This window comes from Rhinopithecus roxellana, chromosome 17 (assembly GCF_007565055.1).
Source record: "Rhinopithecus roxellana isolate Shanxi Qingling chromosome 17, ASM756505v1, whole genome shotgun sequence".
Classification (NCBI taxonomy): Eukaryota; Metazoa; Chordata; class Mammalia; order Primates; family Cercopithecidae; genus Rhinopithecus; species Rhinopithecus roxellana.
This window is the reverse complement of record NC_044565.1, coordinates 109,760,685-109,776,407: the sequence shown is the minus strand read 5'-3', so window position 1 is coordinate 109,776,407 and position 15,723 is coordinate 109,760,685. Positions and strand designations below refer to the sequence as shown.

Genomic DNA, 15,723 nt, shown 5'->3' with positions numbered 1-15,723 from the left:
TAAGCGTAGCCCACACTTAAGGAATGAATAGTTTTGCTCCACCTCCTTGAGTAGAGAGTATCTACATAAATTATTTGGAATTCTTCTGAATGGGATATTTGTTCTTTCTCATTAACTTATTCACTTATTTATATTAGTATGAACTTAGGGTTGTTTATTTATTTATTTTGGTTTGGGTTCTAAGCCAGTAATACTTTGTAACTTATTTTGTTGCTGAAATTGTTCCAGCTTTGGCTACAATTGACTCCAGTGTCCCTTTGACATACCCCTTCATTATGTTTTTTCCAGTAGTTCCTTTCTGGCATTACAAAGTGCTCCAGACATAATCAGCCATTTCTCAAAGGAGCACTGGTTCCTTTTATTAAAGACTGCAGCCGAGATCTGGGCACCGGGCATGCTCATTGCCACTGAGTGCTATTGCTGTAAGTCCTCTCAGCTGACAGAGCTAACCCATGTGTGTATGCCTATCTATTATTATTTCTAATCCCTCAATAGCTCTATTAAGCTAAACATTATAAGGTATGTAAGGATCATTGTAGCCTTCCGCTCTTGCTTATATGTAACTTCCCACTTCGACAGTGAGAATCCTAGCTCTCTGGAAGATTTTTGAGCAGAGCGATATGATCTAAGATTTAATGAGATGATTTATTGCTGATATACAAAAAAGATATTAGGGGAATTGGAATGGAAGCAGAAGTCCAGTTAGGATTTTGTTGAGATCTAAGTGATCAGAAAGATTTTTTATAAAGTGTGAAGCTAAATATGTTGGATTAATACCTAACCTTGATACGAGGAAGTCTGGTAACATAATTTAGCATTAGATAGGTTCAGTTGCTGAGGAATATTTCTGAGGTCTGGCTCTTTTCAGGAGACGTCTTGCATTGATACTCACAGTTCCATTGCTTTATCCACATCACAGGAAAGACTTGCAGAACTTGAATGAACTAGAATCTGCGGGACACTGAATTACAACACTTAACCTATTTTAGTGTGTTAGAGCAGAAGGCTCCAAATCCCAGGCCTCAGACCCAGACCATTTGCTGGCCAGCTAGGAACCAGGTAGCACAGCAGGAGGTGAGCTGCGGTTGAGTGAGCATTACCACCTGAGCTCCGCCTCCTGTCAGAGCAGTCCAGCATTAGATTCTCATAGGAGTGTGAACGCTGTTGTGAACTGTGCATGCAGTGGACCTAGGTTGCATGCTCCTTAGGAGAATCTAATGCCTGATGATCTGAGGTGAACAGTTTCATCCTGAAACCTTCCCTGCCACCTCTCCCTATCCATGGAAAAATTGTCTTCCATGAAACTGGCCCAGTGCCAAAAAGGTTGAGGACTGCTTTTAAGAATACTTTTAAGAGTATTCTTATTAGCTTTGTAATAATTTAATAATAATAAAGACTACCATTTATTGAGGGCTTCCCACATGCCATGTGCTGTTTTAGGTGCTTTGTAGAATAACTCATTTGCATTTCTTCTTTTCTGGGGGAAAAATTGTAACGCACAAATTAAGTAACCTGTCGGACATATACATGTAGTTCATAAACTTAATCTTTCTGCTTTCAGTATAAGTCAGTATAGTAGGCTACAGTTGTTTTGTGTCTGATTAAATAAATATGACCTTTTTAGGTTATAGAAGCAATGCGTGTGCATTGAAAATAGTTAAAAAAAAAACAAATAAAACAAATTCCACTTTTTAACAGAAAGGTGTTATGGTTTAGTGAAAATGCACTCGCCTAGAAATTAGGAGAATGGGATTCCAGACCACATACTTTATTGATAACTGAATGCCCTTGGATAAATCATTGAACTTTCTGGAATTCATGATCCTCATTCATAAAGTAAGGATGTGGGCAGTCAGTTCTAATAGGAGTTGAGATTTCTTCAGTCCCTTCAGGCTCTTTAATTTTCTGTGATTCTGTGGCAAAGTATTCTTTATCTGCCTTCATTGTTGAAGAAGACACTTTAAAATGATAGTAGTTTTGTGGAATCAGTCTAGGTCTGACTCATTTGGTGAAAATGGGATGTGGTTTATGTGTACAATTACTACCTGTGGTTGAATAAAATACGTATAAATTAATTCATGCCCTTATTGTACTAAAATAACCAATATGGTTTACTGTTAAACTTAAGTTTACAATTAATTTGCTGCTTAGTTTTTTAATACTAGAGAAGGGAAAACCTGTTCATTTCCAGGACATAGTTGACTCATGGGTCTGCTTCCTACTTCCCACAGCCTCTAAAGAGAGCAGTCACTGCACTTATGGCTGGGATTTTGCGCTTAGTAGTTCAGAGGCCCCCGGGCAGACTACAGGTAAGTGTTTCTTTTCAAGAATTTGTCTTTTTCCACCCCTTATGATTTTTTTTTTTTTTTTTTTTTTTTTTATTCATTACAAGGCAAGTTAAGTTCTTTTTTTTTTTTTTTTTTTTTTTTTTTTTTTTTTTTTTTGAGATGGAGTCCTACTCTGTTGCCCAGGCTGGAGTGCCCTGGCGCTATCTGGGCTCACTGTAGTCTCCACCTCCCGGGTTCAAGCAATTCTCCTGCCTCAGCCTTCCGAGTCCCTGGGACTACAGGTGTCTGCCACTACACCTGGCTAATTGTTGTATTTTTCATATACTCAGGGGTTTCACCGTATTGGCCAGGCTGGTCTCCAACTCCTGACGTTGTGATCCACCTGTCCCAGCCACCCAAAGTTAAGTTCTTTCACCAGTTCCTGTTCGATATTTTTTGGATATTGAGAGTTAATCTTGTTTATTTATGGTTTAACTGCTGTTTTATCCCTAAAGATCTAGAATCAAAAAAGATCTTTTTCTGGAAAACATGCCAATAAAAAATGGCTGTCATTGATTCCCCTTGGTCTGTCTTAATCTTAAAGTTTTAGATTTTTTTCCCCCTAGATTATGGAAGGAGTGCATTTTCAATAATACAATATTAGAAAAATATGGAAAATCAGAAGTAAGATAAATAATCTCTAGGAGACCATCAGTGTTAGTATTTTCATGTATCTCCTTCTAGGCTTGCTTTTAGAAAGTGCAGTGGTGCAGCCTCATCTGCTCATAAGGGCCAGAGCCTAGATGAGCCTATTGAGTTGATCCTGGCTACAGATGACAACAATGTAAGGGGCTTTATATATATTACCTTAACCTCAGATTAATCCTGGGAGGTCAATATGATTTCCTGTTTAGAGCTGAGGAAACGGACCCTCTGAGAGAGTGTCTCATGTCTCACAGCTGGTAGGCAGCAGAACTCAGCCCACTGCCTGTCTTCTAGTGGTTTATGCCATCTCTGCAATGCAGGAAATGCTAGGAGGGAGTGATGGGAATGACTGCTGCCCATTCCCACGGCAGTATCCTGGTATGAAAGCTTGGCAGTGAATCCTTTTCCTTCAGCAGCCTGAGAGAAGTGGGATTGGAGGAGTGTAGAGCAGGAACAAGAGATAGGAACTGGGAATGATGACATTGTTAGAACTAGAAAGGAAACTGGAAACTCATTTTGGATTTCTTTCATATTGTCTTGTTAAATGTGAATTATTGCACATTCTCTAGAGCAAGAGTTGCTAAGCTGTGGCCTCTAGGCCAAATTCAGCCTGGCACCTATTTTTGTAAATAACAGTTTTATTGAAAACTACCTACACTCGGCTGGGCGCCGTGGCTCACGCCTGTAATCCCAGCACTTTGGGAGACCGAAGTGGGCAGATCATGAGGTCAGGAGATCACGACCATCCTGGCTAACATGGTGAAAACCTGTCTCTACTAAAAATACAAAAAAAAAAATTAGCCGGGCATGGTGGCGGGCACCTGTAGTCCCAGCTACTTGGGAGGCTGAGACAGGAGAATGGCGTGAACCCGGGAGGTGGAGGTTGCAGTGAGCTGAGATCACGCCACTGCACTCCAGCCTGGACCACAGAGCAAGACTCCACCTCAAACAAAAAAAAAAGAAAAAAGAAAAGAAAAAAATAGCCACCCCTGTTTGTTTGCATATCGTCCGACTGCTTTTACCCTATAATGGCCAAGCTGAGTTTTGGCAATGGAGACTACATAGCTCTAGAGCTGGAAATGTTTACTCTGGTCCTTTACAGAAAACAGTTACCAATCCATGGTCTAAAAGTATATTTATGTGCTTTTACCTTTGTATTGTGTTAGTGCTTAGATGGGATGCATTCACTCAGCTAGGGCGCTAAGATATCCCTTTAATAATTACAGGGTAGGTTGGAACAGACTTCTGTTACCTAAAGATTGGTGGGTATGGATTTCTGTACTAGATAGAATTCTAAAAAACAAATGATTTATATCATATTTTAGATGGTGACAAAAGGTGTGGAGTCTCTCATTTGTACAGATTGGATTCGTCACAAATTCACCAAATCAAGAATTCCAGATAAAGTAAGAACAAAGTTTGATTTTTTTTTTTTAATGTTAGTGTTGTTCTAAAAAATATGTTTTAAGTGGTACCTATTTTTGTAATATTGAAAGATTTTATGTTAAATTATATGTGGATATAGGTGGTGGTATAGAGTTTAAAGCATAGTGGGATTTATGTAAATGGTGATTATTAAAAACAAAACTGTTCTGTCACTTGTGTTACTGGCCTTCACAGTAGTGGGTTTTTATCATTTCAGTCTACTTATTCCTACTTATGGTTTGTATATGTGTGTTGGTATCCCCATTGTCCTGAGAAAGCAGTGGGTCTTCCTACTCAGGCTCTCACTGTGTCACTCTTCATTCTCACTTTCCATATCGATCATTGCTACTTTGGATCTTTCAGCTTTTTCTATTTGATTTATGTGTACCTATCATTCTTTTAGATAATACTGACTAAGCTCGCCATTTATTTTTGTTTTAATTTTTTTTTTTTTAAGAGAGTTTTGCTTTGTTGCCCAGGCCGGAGCACAATGGCGCAATCTCAGCTGGCTGCAACCTCTGTCTCCTGGGTTCAAACAGTTCTTGTGCCTCAGCCTCCAGAGTATCTGGGACCACAGGCCTGTGCCACCACACCCAGCTAATTTTTGTACTTTTAGTAGAGATGGGGTTTCATCATGTTGCCCTAGCTGGTCTTGTACTCCTGATCTTGAGTGATCTACCCGCCTTGGCCTCCCAAAGTGCTGGGATTACAGGTGCCCAGCCTGTTTTTGTTTGTTTTTTAATTAGTAGTCTTTATGTCTTAGAGCAGTTTTAGGTTTGCAGAAACATTGATTGGGAAGTATGGGGAGTTCCTATATGCTCCCTCCCCGCAGCATACACAGTGTCCTCTATAACTGATGAACCAACGGGACAGAGTATTGTTAACTAAATACCATGGTTCACACTGGCGTTCACCCTTCATGTTGTGAAGTTCTGTGGGTTTTGGCAAATGCGTAATGTCATATATCCACTATTACAGTATTACACAGAATAGTTTCACTGCCCTAAGTATCACCTGTGTTTCATCTGTTCATCCTTCCCAACTCCCAACCCCTGGCAACCACTGATCTTTTTATTATCTCCATAGTTTTGCCTTTTCTGGAATGTAATGTAATTGAAATCATATGGTATATAGCCCTTTCAAACTGGATTCTTTCCCTTAGCAATATACCTGTAAGGTTCTTCCATGTCTTTTTGTGGCTTGCTAGCTTATTTTTATTGCTGAATAATATTCCATTGCATGGACATATACAGTTTGTGCATTCACCTGTGGAAAAACGTCGTGGTTGCTTCCAGTTTTGGACAGTAATGAACAAAGCTGCTATAACCATTCATGTATAGATTTTTGGGTGGACATAAATTTCCACCTCATCAGTTAAATACCTAAGAGCATAATTGCTGTATTGTGTGTTAAAGACTATATTTAGCTTTGTAAAGCCTGGGTTTTTTGTTTATTTATTTTGGGCGAGGGGTTCCTAATATTTTTTGTTGTGGTAAAATACACATATAACATTTACCATCTTAACCACTTTTAAGTGTGCTACTCAATGGCATGAAGTACATTGACACTGTTGTGCAACTATCACAACCATCCATCTCCAGAACTCTTTTCATCTTGCAAAACTGAAACTCTATATCCACTAAATAATAACTGCCAACCTAGGCAACATAAGGAGACCCAGTCTCTACAAAAAAAAAAAAAAATGAGATGAGTGTTGCGGTACACACCTGTAGTCCTAGCTACTCAGGAGGCTGAGTGGGGAGGATTGCTTAATCTCAGGAGGTTAAGGCTGCAATGACCTATAATTGTGCCACTGCACTCCAGCCTGGGCAACAGAGCAAGATCCTGTCTCAAAAATCAATAATAATAGTAACTCCCCCATTTTCCCTTCTCCCTAGCTTTCGGTGACTACCATTCCCCATTGATTTTTCTTTCTTTCTTTCTTTTTTTTTTTTTTTTTTTTTTGAGACGGAGTCACGCTCTGTCGCCGGGGCTGGAGTGCAGTGGCCAGATCTCAGCTCACTGCAAGCTCCACCTCCTGGGTTCTCGCCGTTCTCCTGCCTCAGCCTCCCGAGTAGCTGGGACTACAGGCGCCCGCCACCTCGCCCAGCTAGTTTTTTTTTTTGTATTTTCTTAGTAGAGACGGGGTTTCACCGTGTTAGCCAGGATGGTCTTGATCTCGTGACCTCGTGATCCGCCCATCTTGGCCTCCCAAAGTGCTGGGATTACAGGCTTGAGCCACCGCGCCAGGCCTTGATTTTTCTTAAAAGATAAAACAGTATTACCATTGACTACTTTGATGCCTTTAATGTGCTTGATGTTCTTTTATCAGAAATCTTGTCCAGGTACAATGGTTCACACCTGTATTCCTAGCGTTTTGGGAGGCTGAGGCAGGAGGATCACTTGAGTCCAGGAATTCAAGACCAACCTGGGCAACATAGTGAGACTCCATGTCTACAAAAAATTTTAAAATTAGCTAGGTGTGGTGGTGCATGCCTGTAGTCCCAACCACTCAGGAGGCTGAGATGAGGGGATCGCTTTAGCCCAGGAGGTCGGGGTGTAGTGAGCCATGATCGAATCAGTGCACTTCAGCCTCAGCAGCGGAGTGAGACCTTGTCTCAAAACAAAATAAAAAAATCGTTTTTATTTTTCGAGTCATTGTTTTTCCACTGCTATCCTTTCCACAACTATATTGTCTTATATCTGTCCATGTTTCTTACTCTGTGTTTCTGGAAGGATAGATACAAATGTTGGCATTCATTTAAAATATGCAAGGCTAGACACAGGCAGGGGAATAACACACTGGGGCCTGTGGGGGTAGAGTGGAGGGAGAGCATCAATCAGGAAAAATAGCTAATGCATGCTGGGCTTCATACCTAGGTGATGGAATGATAAGTGCAGCAAATAGTGCAGCAGATTGCCATGGTACCTATTTACCTGTGTAACAAACCTGCACATCTTGCACTTGTGCCCTGGAACTTAAAATAAATGTGCAAGGCAGTGGTTTTGATCATCAGCTGTGATCAATGTGAAAACCTTTAAACCTCAGGAAAATAGTCCCTGACTGTTTGTTTTTCTGGAGAGCAGTGGTGTGATCTCTGCTCACTGCAACCTCCACCTCCCAGGTTCAAGCAGTTCTCCTGCCTCAGCCTCCTGAGTAGCTGGGATTATAGGCGCGCACCACCACACCCAGCTAATTTTGTATTCTTAGTAGAGATGGGGTTTCACCATCTTGGCCAGCAGTAATTTCTAAAGGCTCAACATGGTTGCACATAGTTTAATTTCGTCCCCTGCATTGCTTTTCATGCTTTTTTTTCTATATTAGCCACCCTGAACCACTTGCCTTTCCAAAATATTTTGTGTTTTTTCATACTGTTCGTTTAAATATTCTCACCTTTCTTTAGTACACCTACCCCTTCCTCTGATCTCCACCATCCTTCTCGTTCTAATCTCTTCAAAATCCCTAGAAAAATATAAACAAGCAAAACTCACCACAAAATACTCTTAATCTTACCCACCCAGAGATAACTGCTGCGAGCTCCTTCCACATCCTTCTCTGTTGTATGTTTTATTTTTTTCTTTTAGACTACTCAAGTGCAGTAATGAGAAGGAAAGAGTAGAATAAGGAGTTCAATCTGTGTTATATGTTTTAAGATGTGATTCATCTCATATGAATCACTGCTTCTCTAGCTGCTCTCTCTGCCTAGTAATATAATATGAACCTCTCACTGTATACATTTCTTTTTTTTTTTTTAAGTTCCGGTATACATGTGCAGAATGTGCAGATTTGTTACATAGGTATACATGTGCCATGGTGGTTTGCTGCACCTATCAACCCGGCATCTAGGTTTTAAGCACTACATGCGTTAGGTATTTGTCCTAATGAGCTCCCTCCCTTTGCCCCCGACTCCCCATGTGTTCTCATTGTTCAACTCCCACTTATGAGTGAGAACATGCAGTGTTTGGTTTTCTGTTCCTGTATTAGTTTGCTGAGGATGATGGCTTCCAACTTCATCCATGTCCCTGCAAAGCATATGATCTCATTCTTTTTTTTTTTTTTTTTTTGAGACAGAGTCTTACTCTGTCGCCCAGGCTGGAGTGCAGTGGTGCAATCTCGCTCACTGCAACCTCCGCCTCCCGGGTTCATGCCATTCTCCTGCCTCAGCCTCCCGAACAGCTGGGACTACAGGCGCCTGCCATCATGCCTGGCTAATTTTTTGTATTTTTAGTAGAGACGGGGTTTCACTGTGTTAGCCAGGATGGTCTCGATCTCCTGACCTCGTGATCCACCTACCTCGGCCTCCCAAAGTGCTGGGATTACAGGCATGAGCCATCGTGCCCGGCTGATCTCATTCTTTTTTATGGTTGCATAGTATTCCTTGGTGTATATGTACCACGTTTTCTTTATCCAGTCTATCACTGATGGGCATTTGGGTTGGTTCCATGTCTTTGCTATTGTAAGTACTGCTTCAATAAACATACATGTGCATATGTCTTTATAGTAGAATCATTTATATTCCGTTGGGTATATACCCAGTAATGGGATTGCTGAGTCCAATGGTATTTCTGGTTCTAGATCCTTGAGGAATCGCCACACTGTCTTCCACAATAGTTGAACTAATTTACATTCCCACCAATAGTGTAAAATCGTAAAAACTTTAGAAGAAAACCTAGGCAGTACCATTCAGGGCACAGGCATGGGCAAAGACTTCATGACTAAAACACCAAAAGCAATGGCAACAAAAGCCAAAATTGACAAAAGGGATCTAATTCAACTGAAGAGCTTCTGCAAGCAAAAGAAACTAGCATCAGAGTGAACAGGCAACCTACAGAATGGGAGAAGAATTTAGCAATCTACCCAGCTGACAAAGGGCTAATATCCAGAATCTACAAGGAACTTAAATTTACAAGAAAAGAAAGAACAACCCCATCAAAAAGTGGGCAAAGGAAATGAACAGACATTTCTCAAAAGAAGACATTTATATGGCCAACAAACGTATGAAAAAAAGCTCATCGTCACTGATCATTAGAGAAATGCAAATCAAAACCACAATGAAATATTATCTCACGCCAGTCAGAATGGCGATTATTAAAAAGTCAAGAAACAATAGATGCTGGTAAGGCTGTGGAGAAATAGGAATGCTTTTACACTATATATATTTCTATAAAACTACTTTTAATCATTGAATAATATTCTTTTTTATTAAGATACCATCTTTTTGGGGGTCAATTTTTTTTCTCAGTCTGATTCCCCAGAGGTATGACTCTTGATCTAATGTCTTTGAGACCTTTATATATATTTTATATGAGTCTTAGAAACAGTATTTATAGAATATATCACATATGCACACTCATGTATTTGGTACAGATGATGCACATAACAGCTTACAACACATAATTGTATGGATATTTCTTTTTGGTTTTGGCTCAAGAATATATTATGGCCATCATTCAATGTGAAGACCTGCAAAGACAGTAAACCTCATTCATTTTAATGGTAGTATTGTATCCCATAGGATACATCAGAATTTGTGTATTTGCACCGGGCACGGTGGTTCACGCCTATAATCCCAGCACTTTGGGAGGCTGAGGCGAGCGGATCACTTGAGGTCAGGAGTTCAAGACCAGCCTGGCCAACATGGCGAGACCCCGTCTCTACTAAAAATACAAAAATTAGCTGGGCATGGTGGTGCACACCTATAATCCCAGCTACTCATGAGGCTGAGGCAAGAGGATCACTTGAACCTCGGGGGCAGAGGTTGCAGTGAGCCAAGATTGTACCATTGCACTCCAGCCTGGGCAACAGAGCAAGGCAAGGCTCCATCTCAAAAAAAAAGAATTTGTATATTTGCATCATTTTACTTAGTTTTATTATTAATTATTTTATTTAGAATGGATACATCATAATGTAGTTATCCTAGTGAGGAACATGGGTTGCCTTAAAATTTTTCAGTATTACAAATAGTGTTAGAATACACATCCTTATTCGGTACATTTTGTTCACTTAGAGGAGTGTTTCAGTGGGATAACTTCTTAGAACCTTTTGACTCTTAGATAATTAATTCAAATATTAGTTCTGTGGAGCTGTTTCTGATCCCTCATAGGCAGAGTTCATTAGTCATTTGCCTGTATTCTCATAATACTTTGTAGATTGTTCTTATAGTATTTATGTTTTATTTTCACTTGTAATTTACATGTTTGTTTTCCCACCTGACAGTCAGCTCTTCACCTGAGAATAGGGAGGGAAGAGGATGCAGCCCAGTGCCCAGCTCACGTAGCAGGGCTCACAGAGTCTCCTGGCATTTAAATTATTTAGTGTCATTGGTTGCTCCTACTTTGTTCTACAGGTTAAACTCGATCTCTCTGAGTAATCAGACTGATAGAAATGTTCAGTTTGAGGTTGAGGATTACATGATGATTAAGGATGAGATAATTATGGAGTTGTGTATGTGTGTGTGTCTTTTAAGAAAAAATGGGAGGTACATAGAAACTGTGTAAGCTGGAAATTTACCATTTATAATTATTTCCTTTCTAGGTGTTTCAGGCCTCTCCTGAAGATCATGAAAAATATGGTGGAGATCCACAGAACCCTCATAAACTGCATATTGTTACCAGAATAAAAAGTACAAGAAGACGTCCATATTGGGAAAAAGATATAATAAAGATGCTTGGATTAGAAAAAGTATGCAATTATTTTAATCATCTTTAGTGTTGTTTACATTTGCTTTCAATTTTATACTTTTAAAACTTTGAGGTGTATATTTATTATTTATTGCGTATTGCTTAGGGTAATTTATTTATAAATGTGGCTTAGAATGAGCCGTCAGTTTAACATTGTACTGAAACATGGAACTATCTGCTCTTCAGATTGGTTGATAACATTGCTTTGTTGTTGTCGTTCACAGTCGCACACCCCTCAAGTTCACAAGAATATCCCTTCCGTGAATTCAAAATTGAAGGTGGTTAAGCATTTGATAAGGTTTGTTGTTTCTTCTCTTTTTAAAATGTATTGCCTAGTGTAATTCTAAATGCATTTTTCTTTCTTTTTTGTTAATGTTCTGAAAAAAACTTTTTAAAAAAAACTAAAATTTTGTTTTTTTTAATTGACACGTAATAATTGTACGTATTTATGGGGTACATAGTGACGTTTCAATATATATAAAGTATAGTGATCCGATCAAGGCAACTGGCATATCCATATCCATCATCTCAGACATTTATCATTTCTTCATGTTGGGAACATTCAGCATCCTCCTTCTGGCTGTTTGAAACTGTGTTATTGTTAACTGTCGTTATCCTGCAGGGATACAGAACACTAGAACATATTCCTCCTATCTAAACACATTTTCTTATGTCACAGAATCCAGCCCTTGAAGTTGCCACAAGGACTTCCAACAGAGGAGAACATGTCTAACACGTGCCTCAAAAGCACTGGGGAGTTAGTAGTGCAGTGGCACCTGAAACCTGTGGAGCAGAAAGCACATGAGTCCTAGTGCCCCAGCAGCTTCCGATTGGAAAATGCAAATTGTTTTTATTTAAAGATGGAGAGAAAGTGTTTTCATTCAAATACGTTTTAAAAACCATTTTCAGGCCGGGCACAGTAGCTCACGCCTGTAATCCCAGCACTTTAGGAGACCGAGGCGGGCGGATCACCTGAGGTCAGGAGTTCGAGACCAGCCTGACCAACATGGAGAAATCCCGTCTCTACTGAAAATACAAAATTAGCCGGGTGTGGTGGCGCGTGCTTGTAATCCCAGATACTCGGGAGGCTGAGGCAGGAGAATCGCTTGAACCTGGGAGGCGGAGGTTGGGGTGAGCTGAGATGGTGCCACTGCACTCCAGCCTGGGCAACAGGACGAGACTCCATCTCAGGGAAAAAAAAAAATTTCACTGACTAAACCTGCTGCAGTTCTTTTTTACTGTAGACTTAGAGATTTTAGTTTAATTTGGTTTTATTCTTTGTCCTTTCCCTTTCACTGTTTCACTCCAAAACGGGTAAGAATGGCATTGTTCGAACATCCAGGTTCGGGTCACTGCCACCTTAGCAAGCGTCATCAACTATTTTATAAAAATTGCATTATTGTTGTTGTTGTTGTTTTTGAGACAGGGTCTTGCTCTGTCGCCCAAGCTGGAATACAGTGGCATGATTTCAGTTCATTGCAGCCTTGACCTCCCAGACTCAAGTGATCCTCCCACCTCAGCCTCCAGAGCAGCTAGGACTACAGGCAGTGTGCCACCACATCCAGCTAATTTTTAAAAGTTTTTTCATAGAGATGGAGACTCACTATGTTGTCCAAGCTGGTCTCAAACTCCTGGGTTCAAGCCATCCTCCCACCTCAGCCTCCCAAAATGCTGGGATTACAGGCATGAGCCACTGTACTCAGCCAAAATTGTTTTCTTATTTAAGTGAATTCGACAATTTCTGTGAGTGGCTCTTTGCATGAACACTGTGCGATGTGTTGGAGAAATCCAAAGTTGACCAAAACATGGTCCCCACCTTTTGGAACTTACAGTCTGTTCTGGGGAACAGAGATTCAGCCAAAGTCAAGAAACACTGGATGCCAGCTAGATTATGTGTTTTGTGCTATAGTGTCTATAAGTACAAATGTGGATATGGGTTCATTTTATCCCTAAATTTAGTACCAAACCAGCATTTGTTTTCTAATTATAAACCTAATTTGGCCTAAACATTATTATTGCACACTGCCTGAACAAAACATATTCATGTCTATGTAAATTTTTTCCTCATGGAACAAGGGTGTGAAATGAAAATATTTTAGGATTTATTCAAAAACAGACTATTCTGTTTTCAGCTTCAGAATTGTTCTTTGAATCCTAAGGAACCTCTGTCAACAGTTGAGGTTGCTGTTGAAAAGAAAAAAGAAGGAGGCAGAAATCTCTCAGGGAGAATTATTTCCTTTTTTTTCTATTTCAGATACCTGGAGGGGTGGGGAGAAGTAAGAATTGTAAGGGGGTTTCAATAGTGGGAAATTGTGTGACAGCTGATTGAAGATGATGATGAAGAACCTCTGCATTCTAGTTACCCTTTGCTTTCCTTTGCCTTTTGTAAAATTTGGCTTGGCAACAATGACATCGTCATGCTCATTGTCCCAATATCCATCCTGTCGTAGATCTTAATGTTTTTGATCATTGCATTAAAGTGGAAGTGCCACCCACAGTGAAACCAGATCCCATTAATAAGCTTAAAGGCGATTGCAGTTTTAATTCCATAGTTATTGAATATCCAGTGTGTGTAAGACCTGGAGGGGAGCCAAAGGACACTAACTTCTAAGAGCTCCGTCTAGTTGGAGAGAAACCTGTATGCCACAACATACAGTGTCCTTGCCTATGTGGGGTTGAAGATGTCTGTGTAAATAAAAGCAGCCTCTGCTAATTTAGTACCGTCTCTTTTACTGTGCTAATTTTTTTTTCTTTAGAGACAGGGTCTCTGTCGCCCAGCCTGGAGACAGTGGTATGATCATAGCTCACTGTTACCTCCAACACTTGTGTTCAAGTGATCCTCCCACCTCAACCTCCTAAGTAGCTAGGACTACAGATGCACGCCACCACTCCTGGCTAGTATTTTTTTAAATTTTTTGTAGAACAAGGTGTTGCTATGTTGCCCACGCCGATCTAGAGTTTCTAATCTCAAATGATTCTCCTGCCTCGGCCTCCCAAAGTACTAGGAATACAGGTGTGAGCCATCACACCTGGCGTTAGTGTACTAATATTAATATTGTGTAAATTGAGGAAAATACCATGGTTAATTTTTACTCAAACAGTAAGAAAGTTTGAGTAATTTTAACCTCAACAGCCCATAGCTAGAAGAAGGGATCTAAATGTTAACTTGAATATTTAGAAGTAAAAGTGTCTACAAGAAGAAAAGTCTTTAGTGAAAATATGGGCATAGGCCAGTGGCATTAGCTTTCTATTGCTGCAGAACAAATTACCACAAACTTAGCTGCTTAAAACAACACACACTTATTGTCTCACAACGTCTGTGGGTCAGAAGTCTAGGCATGGCTTAGCTGGGTAGCCTGCTTGGGATCTCAATGCTGGAAAAACATGTCTGGCCAGGTGCTCATTGTAGACTTGACAGGGAAGGGATCTGCTCCCAAGCACTCTCAGGTTGTTGGCAGAATTTGTTTCCTTATGGCTGTAGGATTTATGGCAAGTTGCTTCTTCCAAAACCAGCATTGGAGAGAGACTAGCAAGATGGGCACTACACTCTTAATCAAATAAATGCAATCATGTACCTCGCGTCACCGTTTTTGCATTCCATTCATTAAAAACAAGTTGCAGTTCCTACCTACACTCAAGAAAGGGAGGAATTACACAGAAGTGTGACCACAAGGAGGCAGGGCTCATGGAGGCCTCCTTAAAGTCAGCCAGCCAAGCCTGATAAGTCAATCCTGGAGCTTATCATAGTGGCTGTGTAGTTTAGAAGGGTTCTTCAGGTTGGCATTCCTTTGCCTCAGATCATCATTTCAAAACCCTATAAGGGCTTATTCCTCGGGCTTGACTTTGTGTCTCTGAGGATTTCTTTGTTTAGTGTCACCTGCCTTCTTTCAGGAGGTTTTGCCTGGCATCTAGTGGTGACCATGGCCTTTGGTCAAACTTAACAGATAGTTACCCAAACACTACCCTTAAGGATCACTGCAGTTCTCTTAGGTCTCCTCAATCTAAAATTGTACCTCTTTCAGGCTAAACTTTCTTCTTTTTTTTTTTTTTTAATCATAAGAATACTAACTAGTATGCCTGTTATCTAACTGGCACACTTTCACCAAGGACAATTTGGAACTGCACTGGCCATTTTAGGGAGCTTTTGACATGAACAAGGTTGCTTCTTTGGGAGGTACCTTAAAACAAAAAGCAAAGAAACCTTTATGAGGAGATTGTCTTGTTTTTCTCAAAATGAGATAATTTTGCTTAACATAAGTAGTATCCTTCCCTTTCCATTCTTCGAGGATTGATAAGTCCTGGCTTTTTGATCACACAGATTGATAAAATTTTCAAGGGTCCAAATTACTGTCTAAACCATTTACCACTCTTTGTGTATTGGTCAAAATCTGCTTTTCTGTATCAAAACTTCTCTCTCAAGACCTGAGGTAAATAGTTAATAAGGAATCCTTGGAACACTGGAAATTCTAAAATAAGTCAGATACAAAACGCTGGTCACTAAAATTCTTACCTTTATGTATTAGAATGGCAATCAGTTAAACTGAAAATGTCTTTGGATATTATTTCTGTTTATTTTTTGCCTCAAAATTATTAAAATGACATGAAGTAAGTGCTCAAGAAGAAAAATAAACAGTTCTTCATTTCC

General features: G+C 40.0%; 1 protein-coding gene across 3 annotated transcripts in view; it reads left to right on the top strand.

The window, feature by feature from the left end:
- The window catches only part of MRPL30 (mitochondrial ribosomal protein L30), a 19,099-nt gene extending 3,376 nt beyond the window's left edge, over positions 1–15,723 (top strand). The window contains exons 2-7 of one of the 3 annotated variants that reach the window (XM_030920573.1): positions 2,232–2,309; positions 2,618–2,689; positions 4,298–4,378; positions 10,933–11,079; positions 11,303–11,376; positions 11,758–15,723. In XM_030920573.1, the coding sequence (XP_030776433.1) occupies positions 4,298–4,378; positions 10,933–11,079; positions 11,303–11,376; positions 11,758–11,890 (435 nt within the window). In that variant the 5' untranslated portion in view covers positions 2,232–2,309; positions 2,618–2,689 and the 3' untranslated portion in view covers positions 11,891–15,723. Of the gene's footprint in view, positions 1–398; positions 423–2,231; positions 2,310–2,617; positions 2,690–4,297; positions 4,379–10,932; positions 11,080–11,302; positions 11,377–11,757 lie in introns of those variants that run through there. The other 2 variants (XM_030920572.1, XM_010386773.2) reach the window with 2 other exon arrangements.